Raw genomic sequence first — 19501 nt, 5'->3', positions numbered from 1 at the left:
TACATGTTTATAAAGTATAAACATTGAGACTTGAGCTTTTTGCAGACTTCACAGGGATAACAATTGGTCATAGGCTAGAGGTTTTTTTTAGATTATTTTATTGTTGTGAAATATTGCTGCTAGATATCACTTGAAATGAGCATACTAATGATAGAATGTATATCTATCATTTGTAATCTAAACAAGCTTATTTTACAGATTTGTCTGAGCTTTTAGGTTGAGTGAGTTAAAGTCATACGGCTACAAAGTGGCAAAGGGTGCTTATTTCAACACAGATGTGTTTGATTATAAAACACTTTTGTATTTATACTGTAAAAACATTGCTATTGTATTTTCAAGTTATACTTCTTAGGAGTAATGGCAGTAGGCAGCATGTAAATACTACTCAAGAGAAATGAAATTATTGAGGAAATCATTATGGTGGAAGATTATGATAAATTTAACCTACATCTAGTTGATGGAGCTCTTGGATTTTCTGAGTTGCATTTAAGGTTTATCAGAAAATAAATATTGTCACTGATGTAAGTATGCCAAGTGTAATTTGGCATCATTAAGCTCTGCAGTTGGCATGTGTGTTTATGTACATTGCAAGTGCATTCCTTGACTATTTGTAGTGGTGTAGTCAGACTCAGGTCTTCCATTTTCTGTGTTCCTCACCTACTCACTTTTTCCTTCTCTTTGCAAATGGCCACCGTTTTTGTAAATTCCAGTTATATTATTTTTAAATGTTAAAATATACAGCTTCATTATTGCTTAAAATGTTATTCTAGTCTTGCTGGTATGATACTAACACTTGGCACTTTTTTTTTTTTTAAACCTTGCACATTTGCTTTTAATAAATTATCACTTTCAGGATATGAGCAGAGTCAGTTTACAAAGTGAATTTCCTCCTTACTGATTTGGAATATCTTGGTTCTTAAAAACAGGTATTTTGGCCTCTCCACAGTCTGCACCTGGAAACCTGGACAATAGTAAAAGTGGAGAAATTAAAGGTAATGGAGGTGGAGGAAGCAGAGAAAATAGTACTGTTGACTTCAGCAAGGTAATTCTGTCATTCCCGGTAAATTTTCTTAATCACTGAGATTTTTATAATCACTGAGAAAATCACTAGCAATGTGACTTTATTAACACTGATTATAATAATTTTTTAATAGATTGGTGATTACAAGCCTACATGTGATACTTGTGATACTTAAGGTCAAAAATTACGAGAAAGTTAACAGTCTTAAGAGCATTTGAATATCTTTCTATATTACTAGTTTCAGGAATTTTGACAAAAGAATATGTGAATAATATGGTATTTCCATCTTACCTACCCATAGATATCATGAAACTTTAGTACCTTTTGAATTTGTCATTTGTTTTGGAGCTACTTTCCAGCAGAAAGAATAATTCTGGGAATTATGTTACAGCACTGGTGATTCAGCCTTTTCTTGGCTGTAATAAGATCCCAGAATTACTGTCTTACAGTGTCAGTATTTTCTGGAATGTCCCTGGGAAACATATTGGTGTATCCTCATGGGTAGGTAAAGGCATGGATTTAAACACAACTTACCTATCTCAGCTGTGATTTTTTATTTTGGTAGATGAGTGTTTAGGTAAAATAAAAATAGAAAACTCAAAATTTCAAAAGAACTGTGCAAAAAACCCTTAAGTTCAAATTGCAGTTGAATTTAAAGCATACTTTATGAGTATTCCTTCTGAATAGTTGATTCTGTGTAGCTGTTATAATTTCTGATTAGTTTGCTGTAAGACACTCTATTTTAACATTATTGTATCCAATTTAAGACTTTAAATTAAATGTGACTATTTCAAGTAAGATGTATTTTCTTAAGCCTCTTATGGTATAAAATCTATAAATCACATTTTGCAGAAAAGGAATATAAATAAATGATTTGCAGTATAGTTTTGCTTGAGCTTCTTGCTCTAAAATTATAAAAGTATTTTTAATTCTTCTATTCTAACTTGACCATATTTTTACTGGTACCTCTGTTATTTCAGATGAGTGGAAAGTGTTTAGTAACCATACTGCAGCTTATTCTGGTTAAATGGATAAATGTAATTTTCATTAGACATCTCCTCTAGACATGGCAGATGCCGTTTATTTCTGTTCCTCTGTCACAGTTTTACTTATTGTTACTTGGCCTATCCTTGTGTACCCCTCCTTGTCTCCTGTTGGGCAGGAGTCTGCCTCCTGGCACTGTAGTTGTGGCACACTGGGTGTGGGACTCAAGAGGCCCGCTGTAAGTGCTGGTTTCATTTCTCATAGATAGCCCTGTAAGTGGTCGTTTAGTGACTTGTGTGAAACTGCATAGAAATGAAGTTCCCATACTTTGATATTATGTTGATAACTTTTTCTTTGTAATTATACACAGACTACTAAATTTGATTTTATAGCACTATCTCTAAATCTATACCAGCGATGGCTATTTACTTTAGTTTTAAATAAAAATAAAAACAGTTTTTTGCCACCTAATGAAAATACCAAGGAATACACAGAGCTTTTTTAAAATAAAAAGGACTTAAAACAAAATATGTAAAATATAAAAGGGCTAATTCATTTCTAAGATTAAACAAAAATAATCATGAAATGAATAATTTTTAGCACTGTGTATAATTTCATGAGCCATTGTTAGTTTGTGAATATATTTTTGTCCTTAATAGTTTTTAATGAATAGTGCCATAATCACTGAAAATTTTTTCTAGTTTGTATGTTTGAAAGTTTAGATCTCTGAAGTAGTAAAGAAAAAACAGTTGGGAGCATTGTTTGATAGATGTGTTCTGCTTGCTTTTTTTGTATTTGTCTACTCCATTCTTTATATGTGTGAGAATTTTGGTGTTTTTACATCTATTAGATCACTGGTTTTTTTTAGCAAATAGTAGCCTTAAAAGGAGTTTTTCTTTCCTATTTACTTCTAAATAGACTTAAAAATACCATACAAATTTGATTTTAATTATTACTTATTTGTCAATAGGTTGATATGAATTTCATGAGAAAAATTCCTTCGGGAGCCGAGGCATCCAATGTTCTGGTGGGAGAAGTAGACTTTTTGGAAAGACCTATAATTGCATTTGTGAGACTGGCTCCTGCTGTTCTCCTCTCAGGGTTGACTGAAGTCCCTGTTCCTACGAGGTAGAGTTGGTTCTGATTAACACTCTCAGATTTGCAGTGGTTAAATTTTATCTATTGGTTAAAAGGAGCATTTTTGCTTTTAAAAGCTTATTTTAATTGTTAATATTGTCATTGCACCGAATGCTTTGACTAGTAGAGCATAAAAGAGTTATCTTTCTGGAATTAAAAACAAAAAGAAAACATCCTTTTAAAAAATAATTAGCATTTATACCTTTATAAGAGGTTTGGTGTTTTAGGAGCTTTGGTTTAAAAGGCAGCTCATCATTTTAGACCTATTATCTTCTGTGGAGTCAGAATGGAATTGAATCTTCGCTGGGTCACTTTTTCTGGGAAGGTCAAGCCTGACTTAAATTTCCTAAGCTTCATTTATAAAATGAAGATGTGATTACTTCATAGGGTTGGTTAAATGTAATAAAATGCCTCTGAATTAGGTAAAATGCTTTGTTCTGACCTGACCAAAAATTTCTGTTCAGTATACATAAGAATTAGCAAGTTGTGTTATAGGATAATCAGTTTATTAGCTACTGACTATATAAATTTAATTGTAAATAAGAATTTTAAGAATACTCAAAAACCATTTTTTATAATAGTAAAGATGAAGAATTAATTGTAACTTGATTAGAGTATATGTGCCTATTTCTGGTATGTTTTCCTGGGTTACATTAATGGTATTGTATTAAGATAAGTGAGAAAAAGAATTCTGTAGCTTCACATTTAAATTCTCATGAAACAAGAAGATGAGCACTTCCAATTTGGGTGTGAATATTAATATCTTACTGTAGTGTTAATGAGGATATAACTAAGTACCAAGTTAAATACTTTTTATTTAGTCATTTATGAATAAATTAAAAAAATAAAATAATATGAAATTTGATGTTAAATTTGTGGAGTTGTGAATAAAAATTCTTTTTCCTTGCAGAGTTCCATTTTTTAAAAAAAGATTTTTAATTATTTACTTGACAGAGAGATGAAGTAGAGACAGGCTTTCTGCTGAGGAGGGGTGGGGCTCCATCCCAGGACCTTGGCTTGGGATCATGACCTGAGCTGCAGATGCTTAATAGACTGAGCCACCGGGACACCTGGGTGGCTCAGTTGGTTAAGCAGCTGCCTTCAGATCAGGTCATGATCCCAGCATCCTGGGATCCAGTCCCACATCGGGCTCCTTGCTTGGCGGGGAACCTGCTTCTCCCTCTGCCTCTGCCTGTCTCTCTGCCTACTTGTGATCTCTCTCTCTCTCTCTCTCTGACAAATAAATAAATAAAATCTTCAAAAAAAAAAAAAAAGAAAGAAAGAAAAACCAGACTGAGCTACCGAGGCCCCCTGCATAGTCCCTTACTTACCGCAGTAGAGTCTTTATCCAGACCATAATTTGAGGGATTATGAATTTTTTGTGAATACTCTGTACTATTTTATTAGGTGAACCTTACTTCTAAGTATTTAGTGGGATTGGTATTTCCATTATTCGCTAATTTACTTTTTCATCAGTACAGATTAGATAAAATTGCTTATTCAGATTCAAAAGGGTAAAGAAAATGGGAACTTTTATCATAAAACTCTCAATTCTCTAATTATTTTTTTACCCTAAAGAAGATAGGGAGCAGTAACTTGGTAGAAAGTTGATTATGAATGCCTTGCTTATTAGTTTTGTGGTCTGCTTTACTGTGAGTAGAGTGTCATCTTTTTCTCACTGATTAGTGTGGGAGGTGGGAAAGAGATCTGAACGTTGTTTCTGTGTTTATATTTGAATTATTTCTTTATGATTGCCTCGGTCTTTTTGTATATGTTGTTTTTATTAAAGTCTGTGTATTTTAATGTTTCTTTAGATTTTTGTTTCTGTTACTGGGTCCTGCAGGCAAGGCACCACAGTACCATGAAATTGGAAGATCAATAGCCACTCTCATGACAGATGAGGTAATTAAAATGTCCCAAGAGGTAGATACTCATTATGAATATCATATTATAAAATCTCTTAGAAGTGGAATTTCAGATCCTTTTCAAGCGGGCAGTGATTGTGAAACATACTCTAGTTTTCTTTTTCTTCATAGTGAAGCTTACAAAATTGTCCTTGCTGTCTGTACTATTTTATCTTATTATTGCTTCAACTATTTGCCTTTGGTAAGGTCTTTGAGACCTTTCTGTCAAGATCAGGGGATGCTTTTTGGTCTTTTTCTCTTCCTCCCCATCCCCCCGTATTTGGAGTTATTGGCCACTTTCTTGAAATTTTGTCCATCCTGCATTTCAGGATATCATTTCTTTGGGTTTTGCTCAGGATTTCGTCTTTTCCCCCTTCTTGCTTTTTTTTCTCCATAATTTCTCTCTTCCGTTTTTGAACCTTTTCACTGAACATGACTTATATTGACCAGGTCTGCTGTCTCTATTTGGGGCAGAGATTTTGTAATTAAGTGTTAGACTTATTTATCATATCTAAAGTGGATTTACTATGTGTAGAATTTTCTTTCAGCTTTAAAATCCTTTTACCCATTTTTTTTTTTGGTAGATTTTTCATGATGTAGCCTATAAGGCAAAAGACAGAAATGACCTCTTATCTGGAATTGATGAATTTTTAGATCAAGTAACTGTCCTACCTCCAGGAGAGTGGGATCCTTCAATACGCATAGAGCCACCAAAAAGTGTTCCTTCTCAGGTAAGAATCTACACAATTCAGTGAATTACTTTATCTTAGTTAAAATATTTTTGAATTGAATATTTTTATGATTCAGAAATCAAAACTATATATAAAAATGTAAACTCCTACCATATTCCATTTACCTTCTTATAAAACTCTATACCCACCTCCTGTGAGAGGACTCACAGGAGGTGGGTATACTTTTTGTTTATCCTTCTAATTTTCATTCAGTACAAGGAAATATGAATATAGTCCTATTTCTTTCTCTTTCTTACCAAAAGTTAACATACCACATGAACTGTTCTGCACTTTGCTTTTTTCATATGACAATATATCCTGGAGATTCGATCATAATATATCCTAGAAATATTTCTCATTTTCTCATAGCTTTGTTATGGGTCATTTATGGATATCCTGTAGTTTGTGCTTTTCCTGGGCTTAGGCTTTTGCTTTTACAAAGCATAGAACAGTGTTGATATGCCAATTTAGTCTTAGGTAGGTGTATTTATAGGGTAGATTCCCAGAAATAGGATTGCTGGCTCACATGGGAACTTACTTATAATTTTAGTTGATACTACCAGAATCCCTTCTTACTGGGTTGCACTGTTCTGGACTCCCTACAGCCTCACTAACTGTGTTGTCAGACTTTAAGTATTTGTCAGTCTGATAGCTATCTTTATCCTACTATGTCAAGTACTTTAAAGTGGTTTTAATGTACACTTATGTAATTAGTGAAGTTGAATATTCTTGGTAATCTGTAGTTCATCACTCCAACCCCCCTCAAAAAAGACACCTTTTCTTAGTATTGAACTCACTTGTTGATCCTTTGGAATTTATTATGGTGTATTATGTGGAGTATGCATCCATGTTTATTTTTCATCTAAATTTTTAGCTGCCTTTTTGTTCTAGTTTATTAAAAAGTTAAGTGTTAAGTGCTGCTGCCTTACATTTTCTAAATTTCCATTTTCATTCAAGTCTGTTTCTAGAATTTCTTTTCCATAGCCTATTTATGGACCAGTTCCACACTTTAATTTCTGAGGCTTTTTAGCATATATGAATATCTAGTAGGTCTAGTTTCCCTCTTGACCTATTACTTTTTCTTTTCTGAATTTTCTTTGCTGTTTCTGCATGTCTATTTTTCTATGTAAGCTTTAAAATCAGCTTTAATTTCCAGAAATAAAACCTGATTTTTTCAAAAATTGTGAAATTTGTAAATGAACTGAGGGAGAATTAACATCTTTGTAACATTGAATCATTCAAGAATATGGTATGTTTTCCCCCACTTGTTTTCCTATTTCAAGTCAGTTCTTATGTCCTTAAGGAATGCAATAAAGTTCTCCTTATCTACGCTTTACACACTTCTTGGTGAGTGTATTCATTAGCATTTTGTCTTTATTGTCTTTGTTGTAAATGAGGGTTTTGTTCATTATATCACCAGTTTTTACTTTTATGAAGTAAATATGAACGCTATTTTAAGTAAATATTAAGGCTATTTATGAAGGCTATTTGTTGCTGTATGTTTCTTTCTGATCTTCCTCCTTTCCTAGTTCTTTCATTGTATGTAAGTTTTGCAGTCATATCATCTGCAGTCAGATAATTTTATCCCTCCTTTTCTCATTCTTTCAGCTCTAATACATTTTCTATTGTCTAATTGTACTTACTGAAACTCTAGTAGTGTTAAGTGGTAGTTGACTTTACATGGGCATTTCTTTTCTTTTTTAAATTTATTTATTTATTGTAGAGAGAAAGAGAGAATACTCCTGTGTAGATGTGAGTAGAGTGGGTGGGATAGAAGGAGAGGGAGAGAATCTCCAGCAGACTCTGCTTCATCTCATGGCACTGAAACTGGGACCTGAGCTGAAACTCAGAGCTTAACTCACTGAGCCATCCAGGCGCCCCTAAATGGGCATTTCTGAATTTGTTCTGAACTGTAGTCCATGGGTTTTTTGTTTGTTTGTTTGTTTGTTTTTTAAGATTTTATTTTTATTTATTTGATAGAGATCACAAGTAGGCAGAGAGGCAGAGAGAGAGAGATGGAGAAGCCCAGGCTTCCCGCTGAGCAAAGAGCCCAATGTGGGACTCAATCCCAGGACCCTGAGATCATGACCTGAGCTGAAGGCAGAGGCTTTAACCCACTGAGCCACCCAGGCGCCCCTGAACTGTGTCCATGTTTTTAATGTTTCTCTCATTAAGTCACTGACATTGGAGGCCAAAATACACATTTTTATCATGCTAAGAAAGTATCCTAATTTTTATTTCATTGATAATTTTAATATAAGTGGGTGTTAAATTTTTTCAAATAGCCTGTTAGCATCTCTAGAGATGATTGTATGAATTTTATTTACCGATTATTTTGGTGAACCATAGTAAAGGAGTATATGATACGGAAACACTCTTGTGTTGATAGAATAAGCCCAGACTCAGCTTCAAAGTGCTGGTTGTCTCTAATATTTTGTTTGAGTTGTTTGCATCACTGTAAGTAGATTAGTTTGCAGTATTTTGTGCTGTCTCCATTCACGCTTTACATTTGTTTCATAAAGGTAAATTTGTAAATTTTCCTCTCCTTGTGGTGTCAAAACTTTAAATGGCTTGAAATGATTTGGTTCTAAAAGTTTGGAAGAATCCCTTTGTAAAATGTTCTGATTCTGAGTCTTTGGTTGTGTGGTAGGCTTCAGCAATATGCTTATTTCTTCTGTGGTGATTCGCTTGTGTAAGCTTTCTGTTTTTTTCTGGGGTCAATCTTAAGTTTTCCTAAAACATTAACTATTTCCTGTTTTTCTGGTATCAGTTTTGGGAAATTATGTATTATTTGTATATTACTCATTTCATCAAGGTTTTTTAATTTATTTGCATAACATTATACAGTATGGTCTCTGTGTGTGTGTGTGTGTGTGTGTGTTTAGAAAATTTCCCTCAGTTTGAGTTGCCTCCTTGTCATGTCTTTTGCTGAGTATTAGCTAATGGTTTATATTTTTTCAAATAGAGCAGCTTTTACAACTTATTTCATTTTTTCCTTTTTTAAAAAAAGCATTTTGTGGCTCAGTTTCTGCTTTTAGCTATTTTATTTCATTCCATTCACTTCATGAAAGAATTTTGTTTTCACATTTCCTGAGTTAGATATTTAATTCATTTATTTTTATCCTTTTGTTTTTCTTAATATAAGTGCTTAATTTTCTTGAATGATGCTTTTGCTATCTCCCATAGATTGTATTACATAATATTTTTCATTATTTTTGTTTTTTAGGAATTCTGTAATTTTGTTCTCTCTTTCCTCTTTGAGCTAGGATATGTTAGTTTTAATTTATTTTCAAATGGTAAATATACAATTATAGATAAGTTTTACTACTGAACATATGAACCACGTAGTTTAAGTTTGTAATTTACTCAGAGCTTTTGACTCAGGGGATATCCAAGGATGAACACTCCTCCCCTACCTTTCTCTCTTTCTTCTGTTTTTCTTTTTGTCTCCTTCCCTCTTGCTCCCTGTGTCACATACAACCTTTCACCCCTATAAGTAATAAATTAGAAGTTAGCTTTTTTATCTTCAGGTGAGGGGGGCAGGGACATCCTTTATCATAAGAATCTTGAATTAGTAATAAGGTTTAATGGGAAATTTATTTTTATTAAAATGTATTTTAACAGATAACTCTTGTATTAATGTCTTCAGAGAAGTAGTTTGGTAAAATAAATATGGCATTTACTTTTTTATTAATGTAATAATACTTTTCATTAGTTAGCATGAACAATATTTTAAATATTCTGGTTAGAGAGATGCTTTATTGGATACTTATTTTCCTATGGCTGATTTGAAATAGTGTGTATGAATGAGTTTCATAGTATATTTGATATTAAATATATTAGTATATTTGATATTATATATCAGTATATAATAGTATAAATATACATCGTATATTTGATACTAAAATACAAAATATAAAAAGCCAATCATAAGCATAAATACTAATAGAGACAAATATTAGACGCCATTCTAAAGTGCAGTTTATTTAAAGTGGAGTTTATATTAAGAATCATTTTTTCTAGAAGTACTGATTAGATATGTAATCAACATAAGATCTCCTATTCCCTCTAATTCAAGGGTACCGTCTTAGCTTTTTTAAAACAGAATTCTGAAAATGTGTTTTTTGTGAAATGCAGGAAAAGAGAAAGATTCCTGTATTTCCCAATGGATCTGCCCCCAGCTCGGGTGATACTCCTAAAGAGGCCGACCACCATGCTGGGCCTGAGCTACAGAGGACTGGACGGTGGGTACAAATACTGATTCAGTGTGGCAGTCTTCTGGGGGGCTAGGGGTTGATTTGATGAAGAAGGCATAAAAATTCTTTTTTTCTTTTTAAATATATGGAAGTTAGTCTTATACAGTGGTTTTTTTTTTCATATTTAAAAAAGTATTTTGTAAATGTATGATGTTAAGGAAAATTATTCATTTTAAAATAAATTTACTAATATATACTTGGACTTTGAGTATCAGGTTTTAATTTAAAGTGAAAATATTATGGATCATACAGTAAGAATATTAAGCAGTTACATAGTATATAGGATGATTTACATTACCCATACAGAAGGTTCTTGAAGAAGGTGTGGAGTGCTATTAAAATTCTCCATATGAAGATAGAGAATTACAGGAATAGAGAGAAATTGTAACTGAGATTTTCTGTGTGTGTGCCTAGACTTAAAACTCTTAAATGAGCATTGTATCAGGAGATAATGTAAAATTAGAGAGTGAAGCATAATTAAACCATGGTAATAAGCTTTAGAAACCTAGCTAGAAAAACTATTGAAGACATTAATTTTTGCAATAAATACAGAAATATTGCTGGGTGCAAACATTGTCTTAAAATATTTTGTAGAAGTAGAGAAATGTTACAGTATTTCCATGCCATAGCAAATCATGTGGATATTGATATAGTTATGTATTGGTGGTGGAGTGAACAGAAGAGATTTTGAATCTTAAATACTTGTTTAGCAAATCAAACTATTTTATACAGAAACATTATTAGGTGGCATTGATGACATGCTTAAAGAATACTATATAGAAGAAAAATAACAAATGGCATACTGAATTAAAATTTAGAGAAATTTAAAACTTACAGTTTATTCATTGCCTAATGTATTATAATCTCTACAATAGAAAATAGTCTCTGTAGAATATATATGAGATAGTCTCTATCATAGAGAATAAGATTGCCCTGGTGTGGAAAGTGGTGGTCTAATACTACCTGTTAGTGTTATTTCTTTCTTTCTTTTTTTTTTTTTTTTAAAGATTATTTATTTATTTATTTGACAGAGAGAGAGATCACAAGTAGGCAGAGAGGCAGGCAGAGAGAGAGAGGAGGAAGCAGGCTCCCTGCTGAGCAGAGAGCCCGATGCGGGACTCGATCCCAGGACCCTGAGATCATGACCCGAGCCGAAGGCAGCGGCTTAACCCACCGAGCCATCCAGGGGCCCAGTGTTATTTCTTTAGATCTCTGACTGAGATAGGGTTAGTGATTGAGAAATACCAAGTAGGACTTCCATTGATTTCATGGTCACACAAGAGCCTCCCATAAAATATAAAACAGTTGTTGATTTGAATATACAGTTTTATTTTCTAGATTAGCACCTTTTTTAATGCAAGTTGATTTCCCTTGCTGTCACATTTTTTATAGAGTAACTTATACTTATCAATGTGTGTTTAGTATTCATTTCAGTATTAACTTTAAATAAAGGTAGAATGATAAACCTTGAAAAATCCAAAGCATTTTAAAGCATAAGATTAACTTTTTGGTGTATTTTCTACAGAGTGATTGTATGTTTTATGAGTCACAAAACCTTTTTGAATTACTGAGTTGTCTCTAGTATTTACTGAGTACCTACTATATCCTAGACAGTGTTCTAGACACTGGCGATAAAGGCAGTGAACAAGAAAAAGCCCCTATCCTTCACAGAGCTTGTATAAGATGTATATAAAGAGTCTGATTAAAAAAAAAAAAACCACACATTAAAATGATAAGGCTTTAATGTGCAAATATAGATTTTAAATTTCCTAATTAAAACCTCTTAGTTTTACTAATGTGTACATGAACTTGAGTATATATTCAGTAAATTAAATGCTCTGAAGTGGTTTTTAGGCTTTTCTCCTGGACAAGAAATACTTATGTTATTGAGGTACTAATATTAAAAGTCATTAGAATTATTTAATTCACTACTGACTAAGTCTAAGCACAACATACTATATTCATATTAAAGCGTATTTGGGGGACTTAGGGTATATATTATAATTGCCTTCCTGATATTTCTGATATTTGCCTTTAAGATTTATAATGTAGATAATAATTGATAGAACTGCTTATGCTCATTTTCATGAATGGAGTGTTAGGTCTTACTTATTTTATTGTATATTTTCTTGTGCATTTGTGTCTGAAATTACATTTACTCATATAAAATCATTTACCTGCACTTTTCTTAATATATAGTCCATAAAATACAGATGTTTATGTGTCTTTTAACTTAATGAAATCTGCCTTTCCTCTATCCGTGGATTAGACTAAATGAGTGTATCTTCTATAATTTATATCATGATTTAAATAGGATATTAATTTTTGTTGACGAAACACTAGGCACAAGCAGTTTTATGTAGCCCATAGTTTTAGTTTGAACTAGCTAGAATCCTCTAGTGTACAGTTTGACGAGTTTCATCTCACCTATTTAGGCTTTTTGGTGGTTTGATACTTGACATCAAAAGGAAAACACCTTTTTTCTTGAGTGACTTCAAGGATGCATTAAGTCTACAGTGCCTGGCCTCGATTCTTTTCCTATACTGTGCCTGTATGTCTCCTGTAATCACTTTTGGAGGGCTGCTTGGAGAAGCTACAGAAGGCAGAATAGTGAGTACAAAGATTGGTAGTGGCCAGGCTCTTAGCTCTTCAGAGGCAAGTGTGTGTATGCATTTGTCTCACTATTCATACTTTCATTTGAAGAGTCTACCCACAGCATGATTAACCTGTCCCAAAGCAGACTTCCCCCAAAGGTAATTGCTATGGAAAACATGGGGAAGCCATTTGAGCAGGAGAAGATGCACAGTTGAGGTAAAAAAATAAATAAAATGAAAAAAGAAAAAAGAGAAAAAAAAGAAAAAAGTTTAACCTGGCTTGCTGGATGAATGGTTTTATAAATTGAGTAAAAGGCTTGTACTGTCTTTGTTGTGGGGAGTGGGGAAGGGTTGCCTGTGGGAGACAAATTGAACTGATGCCGGGTGGGTCATGGGTGGGGGAATTTACCAGCAGGGCTACTTGATATTTTGTAAGGCATCATAGGATTAGTTAGAGCCATGCAATTATTAACTTATCAGCCCTGGTGGGTAGGCCCTGACTCCACAACTAGTCTTCAGAAGTTGTAGACAAATGGTGGATTTTTAGTGTTATTTTGCTGTTATTAAATTTTTGTGAAGGTAGATACCATTTTAATTAGAAAGTATAACTGAAAACTGCACCCATATTTTGATATGACTAAAATGAAAGTTTTTATGATTTTTTTGTTCTTGGTAATGCTGTATAAGGGGCTGTGGGAGGCATGATAACAGAGTATCCAGTGCTTTGTAAACTGTTGAAAGACTAATTTTTTTGTTTATATACATTTTAATGGCATGTAAATGAGATTATTTGTAATTCTTGAGTGTATTTTATTTAATTGTATTTACTCTTGGGAGGAAATTCATTTTTTACAGATAAACGATTTAAATAAGTAATGATAATTATTCAATTAAAATACTTCGTGAGCTGAACCTGAGACAAACTTGACAACTGAAATTTCCTTTGAAACTATACTGGTTTCAATTATTTAGATTCTTTTACCTTATTCTGCAGTAATTGTATCAAGGGAATCTATTTTTAGTAAGTTGCTTTTATATGCTGTCTCAAACTGTACATGTAACTCTACTGGTCCCCTGGAGATGTGTCCTGTCTGTTACCATCACGGAAATGCTGCTTGCTTTTTGACTGTCCAGCACTGCCTGCCCTTCTCATCCTCCTGTTTAGTACCACGTACATGTGGGAGTGATTGAGGCATTGGGGGGATGTAGACAGCTGTGAAATGGACCCTAACCGAAGAGAAGATAGTGTATATGTAGGTAACAGGTCTGGTGTGCTGTGCCACATGTGAGTGAGATCAAGGAAGAGCTGTAGCAGCTGAAGTACCAGGAACAGAGAAATCAGGAGTATTGCACAGGAGAGTGGTGGGAGATTATGCATTTGCTTTCAGGTGCTTTATTGGAACCTCAAGTAGAAGGTACAGTTCCAGAGTTTGTAGAATGGCAAGGAGGAAGAACAAAGGTTGGGAATAGATGAGGTTAACAAGGGGGAGATTTTACAGTGACTGGAAAGGAGAAAAAGTGGGAAGTTACATTTGTGGACTAGAGGAAGAATGAAAATGAGGAGAAAAATGGCAAATTAGACATGGGCACTGTCAGAACTTCAAAAGAGGAATCACCATGATGTGATTTTGCAAAAACCAAAATAGAGGCTTTGAGAAAAAGAGTAAAGAGGAATGTGGAGTGGTCAGTGCCATGCAGTGGTGAGGTGTATGGGGAGGATAACGGTAGGGCTTCTGATGGCTACAGTGGAAACTTGGGAATGTCACGAGGGGAAGGCGGGGTGGTGGGGCAGTGATATTTTAGGGAGAGAGACCTTTCAGTTTGGGAATAAACATAACAAAATTAGAAAAAGAATAGATCTGGGTAAAGGAGCTAGTGAATGTGACAATAAGAGGTTGGGAGAGCAGTGGGGGGGTGGTGAAGGGAAGGTCTTCATCTGGGAGGTTCTGCCTTTTCAACATGATCTTTGGAAGGAAAACTGTAATTTTGTGCCTATCCCTCTCACCCTCCCCCCCTTAGCATTTCTTTGCCATCTCCTTGGTTCTCTTCTGAAATTTTTGCTTTCTATCTCTGTAGACATTATTTAGACATTTTTTTCTTTGACTTGAGCTCTACTTAAATTCATTCCTAAATTATACAGTCTAATTGAACTAAGGATTTTATAATGGCTTAGCAGTTAATATGGACACTTCATCTTGCCAAAAATATGTGAGTTTGATCCTATTTTTATAGTAATAGTTGAGTAATGCTTTTACTGCATACTATTATTTTTGTGATTTTGATTTTGGAAGACATTGTTATTATTGATGATGAGATTTACTGACATTTATTGAGTGCATTCGTATGGCAGCCTGTAGGCTTGCTAGGTGTTTGCACAAACATGGCTTCCTTAAGTTCTCTTGGCTTTGGTCACTCCTATTTAAAAGAGAGAAAGGTTGGGCTTAAAACATTTGAGATACGGCTATGGCTTAAAGTCTAGTAGAAATGGGTCTCCTGCTCCAGTCTGGTTCTGAAGCCCGCTCTTGCCTGCTGCTCTGCTGCCTGCCAGGTCCAGGAGGGGCGTTTCTCATAAGCTGCTTATCCTTGCCTTACCAACGATGGGCTTTTCCTCTCTTGAGAGTGCCTTCCGTTGACCTTGATGTTTGTAAATGGTAAACTGCTCTTCTCTCTCTGATCCCTCCCCTTTGTCTAGTGGCATAGGCTGTACCCCTTATTGTCTAATAAGTTAAAAGGTAATGTTGGTAGTGGTACAGAAACGAAATGCTCGCTTTAAGTAAAACTCTCCTGAGGCTTTCATTTTCTTATTTTATCTTTTTTAACCACCTCTTTATTTAATGGTTGCTGTGAGTTTTTTAAAGAGATTTTCCATCTGTTTTAGGGTAAAAACATTTTATTTTTGATATCTGTTAGTTAAGCCCATCATATAAAATGAATTTCTTTAAAATGTGTAGAAAATTGCTTTTTAGAAATCATTTTGAGAACGATGGCATCAGTTGTTAATTTCTGATTTATTTACTTGAAAGTGTTTTTGTGCACACCATATGGAATATTTAATGTTTTCTGTTTTTTTAAGTGAACTATTTCAGACATAACAAAAACATCAAAAATAACAAACGTCTTTGTACTCCCCACAAACTTAAAAAATGAAATATCTATAGATAGAGTTAAAATTTTTATATCTCTCTTGCACTTAGTCCTCCCTCCTGGCCTCCCACAATAATGTTTTGAATAAAGGTTGATTGTAAAAGTTCACTTTTAATATGAAAACAAAGCAGTTTTCCCTATGTATTTAAAATGTATTTGTAATTTTCCATATTTAAAATTTAAATTTGACTTAAAAGTTGTGTCTGCTTTATATTTTTAACTGCTTGATTAGTATTTTTATTTTCCAGATGTCTTATATGTATTTTGGTAGGTTAGAGATAGGTTTATGATGTATTACTTCTATTCATTTCTTTTTTCCTTAAACAGAGTGCAATAGAGTCTCTTTTTGGAGCATCATTAACTGGGATTGCCTATTCGTTGTTTGCTGGGCAACCTCTAACAATATTGGGGAGCACAGGTCCAGTTTTAGTGTTTGAAAAAATTTTATTTAAATTCTGCAGGTATGTAATTGTTATTTACTTATCATATGTGTATAATTACATTGTTTATTAACTTTAGTTAAAGGTACTTTATGTATTTAGTAGCTGAAAAAGAGGACCTGATATATTATATATTTTCAGAATTTGGGGGCTGCCATGTAGTTGACCGTACTCTGGTCCCTACTATCATTCCTACCCCAGTCACCTTGAGTATAAAATCAGTGGATTTGAGTCCTGGTCAACAAATCACTCGGGCAATAAGAATCTTATGTTCTAGCAAATTTAAACCCACTAAGAAGGTGTTAAACTCATTGTTGATTAGTTGGTATGTTGGTCATACAAAGGAATTTTAAAAAGAGGTGGATCTTGGAGGCTGAAGCTGACTTTAATCTATCAGGCCATATCAATCAGACAGCCATAGCTATCTGTTGTGTTGTGGTCTCCACTGGCTGGGTCATTCACAGTGGGAATCAGTGCATGGTACTATAGCTGGTAGACTTGGAATTTGACATGGCCAGTACCGTTCCTTTTGTGAGACAAGTGTAGTTGAATATTTTAGCCTGAAACAACTTAAATTTAATTAAATATTTGATTCATCTAACTCATCTTGTTCTGATTCTTTCTTCACTGAACAAGCTGATTCTGATTGCAATCTGGCATACTAAGTACATAGACTGAGAGGGAATGCAGTGTCCTGAAGTGTTCTGGACCCTGTGGTCTTAAAGTAATTTCTTACTTGACACTAAGTTTAAAAAATGAAGTCACTTCCTGCGGTGACACTGGTGGCAGGGGGGATGGTATTGGTGGTGGTGGTGAAGGGGACAGGGATGTGGTTATTATGTTGACAGAGTTTCTGGGTCTTTAGAGAGTCACGTCTAGTTGTCCTATAGAATGTACATCTGTCATTTACTCCTTAGAACTGATTTCAAAGTGAGGTCTTTGGTTTTGGAATGTTAATTACCTGGTAGACTTTCACTGTAAATCTTTTGTATAGGTAAAATATAACCATTATAATTCTGTAATCTTCAGTTACAGCAGAAACGTACAGACAGCTTTCTTTAGTTGTTATTTTTATCTGGTAATTTGCTCTTTTTTTCGGGATCTTATGTTTCCATATTCTTTTTATTGCTTGTTATGAAATTTTAATTAAAGATATACTTTGCCATGTGTGTATGTTTATCATGTCCATGTTTTTTTTCCTAAACAGAGATTATCAGCTTTCCTATCTGTCATTAAGAACCAGTATTGGTCTGTGGACTGCTTTCTTGTGCATTGTTTTGGTTGCAACAGATGCGAGCAGCCTTGTGTGTTATATTACTCGATTCACAGAGGAGGCTTTTGCAGCTTTAATTTGCATCATATTCATCTATGAGGCTTTGGAGAAGCTCTTTCATTTAGGAGAAATATATGCATTTAATATGCACAACAATTTAGATGAACTGACCCACTACTCGTAAGTGTATTCCATTTTCCCCGGTATTAAAATGTATTTTTGCAGAGATGTTTGAGCCAAAAAAAAAGAATTTATTTGCATTGTGATGCTCATTGTATATCTAGCTGTAACTATCCAACTAGCTATATGGAGGTTGACTTGTTTATTACAGATGAGATTTTACCAGAGCACTCCATGAACATAAATACAGTTGAACAAATTCAATCATTTTTATTTCCTGAAACAACTTATTCAAGTATGTGTATTTTTGGTCTTCTGTTTGAATTGAATCAGTCAATTTAAATTTAATTGGTAACTGCGATCTATTTGAATCAGGCAATTATATTAGATCTTGTATTCTTTAGCCAATCCTGAATGTAGGATGTAATATTTCTTTTATTTTTTTCTTTTTTATATATATTAAGATTTTATTTATTTTTTTGGGAGAGAGAGAGAGAGAGATGGAGAGAGCACAAATGGGAAGCAGAGGGAGAAACAGGTTCCTCGCTGAGCAGGGAACCCGGGGCGGGGCTCCATCCCAGGATTCTGGGAGCATGACCTGAGCCGAAGGCAGACGCTTAACCAACTGAGTCACCTGGGTACTCCTCTGTTTCTTACATTTTTCGTATATTGCATTTGCATTAACATTTTGAAGTCTGATAATTTTTATTTGAAGTCTGATAATATGTACTTTAAAGTTTGATAAAATTTTATCTTATTAACATTTTTTGAAGTCTAATAATTTGTATTTGAAGTCTGATAGTATTTATTTTTAAAGTATAATTTCAGTATACTCTCGTGTAATATTTCGTGCAGTACTTGTGATAAGAAAATCATGAATTGAAAATATTTAAAGACTCTAGAATAAAATAAGATTTGAAAAGTAATTATAGTAGTTACAAATATATTCAGTAAAGTCAAATAGGTTGTTAAAATTAAATGTATCTAGGTAGATAGAGACCTATATTTGCTGTTTTGAGCAGTCATGCTTGGTGTAAATGTGATCCTGGATTTGGTTGACTTACATGGAGAAAGTGGTCACCAACAAACAAGGATACAGTTCCCTCCTTCTGCCTACCCAAGACTCAAATCCCTGTGCTCTCCCCTTTCCCTCCATCCCTTTCTTGCATACTCAACTTTGATGGACAGAGTAGGGAGGGGTATGGAAATTTCTATGAGATATTGACCTATTTGAGGAGAGGAGAGACATTCTGATGCCAACTCTGTTTTGTGCTATCATCTTTGCTCTTAAACTAGTTAATTTTTCAAGTGTTATTCTTGTTTTTTCCTCTTTCCTGTTCCTTTGATCTTTATGAAGCATAGCTTTTATAGCTAGTTCCAGCCAATCAGAATAGTATTTGCTTCTGGTTAACTGAGTAATTACATGTGAACATGATTCAGTCAGCTGACATCCTGTGAGCATTTGCAGGTACTGTGTTAGCAGTGTTGCATAATTCATATCACATGTGACTTGATTATTTGTATCATAGCCCCTTTTGTATATGAAGAAACTGAGCCTCATGGAGGTTAAAACCTGCCTCGAGTCAGCTAGTAAATGGTAGAGCATGGAATGAATCCAAAGTCCAGCCTCTTGCCTGTGTTCAGAACAGCTCATAATCTAACTGGGAATATTCCTGCATGCTGCTTCTTTTTATTTTTTATTGTTTTTTTCTTTTTCTTTTTAAAATTCACATTTAGAGATTTCTTTGTGTGTGCTTCTAGCTTGTCTTTAGATGAGATATTTCTGGATATAAACTGAACTCTGTGATCTCCTTATGACCTTCCTAGTCCTGTCCTGGTGAAAAGTCATGTTACTTTATTTCTGTAAGAATGAATGTTAAGATCAGTGAAGGATGAG

At 34.0% G+C, this 19501-nt stretch overlaps 1 protein-coding gene across 1 annotated transcript in view; it reads left to right on the top strand.

Annotated features, from left to right (window-relative positions):
- The window catches only part of SLC4A7 (solute carrier family 4 member 7), a gene marked incomplete at its 5' end in the record, with an annotated part of 96446 nt that overhangs the window by 49927 nt on the left and 27018 nt on the right, over nucleotides 1-19501 (top strand). Inside the window, 8 exons of the mRNA XM_082723798.1 lie at nucleotides 927-1042; nucleotides 2976-3133; nucleotides 4957-5044; nucleotides 5631-5777; nucleotides 9915-10021; nucleotides 12469-12643; nucleotides 16099-16232; nucleotides 17419-17664. Coding sequence (XP_082579924.1) covers nucleotides 927-1042; nucleotides 2976-3133; nucleotides 4957-5044; nucleotides 5631-5777; nucleotides 9915-10021; nucleotides 12469-12643; nucleotides 16099-16232; nucleotides 17419-17664 — 1171 coding nt within the window. The remainder of the gene's footprint in view (nucleotides 1-926; nucleotides 1043-2975; nucleotides 3134-4956; nucleotides 5045-5630; nucleotides 5778-9914; nucleotides 10022-12468; nucleotides 12644-16098; nucleotides 16233-17418; nucleotides 17665-19501) is intronic.

This window comes from Mustela nivalis (assembly GCF_964662115.1).
Source record: "Mustela nivalis genome assembly, chromosome: 1".
Lineage (NCBI taxonomy): Eukaryota > Metazoa > Chordata > Mammalia > Carnivora > Mustelidae > Mustela > Mustela nivalis.
This window is presented reverse-complemented; position numbering and strand designations above follow the sequence as displayed.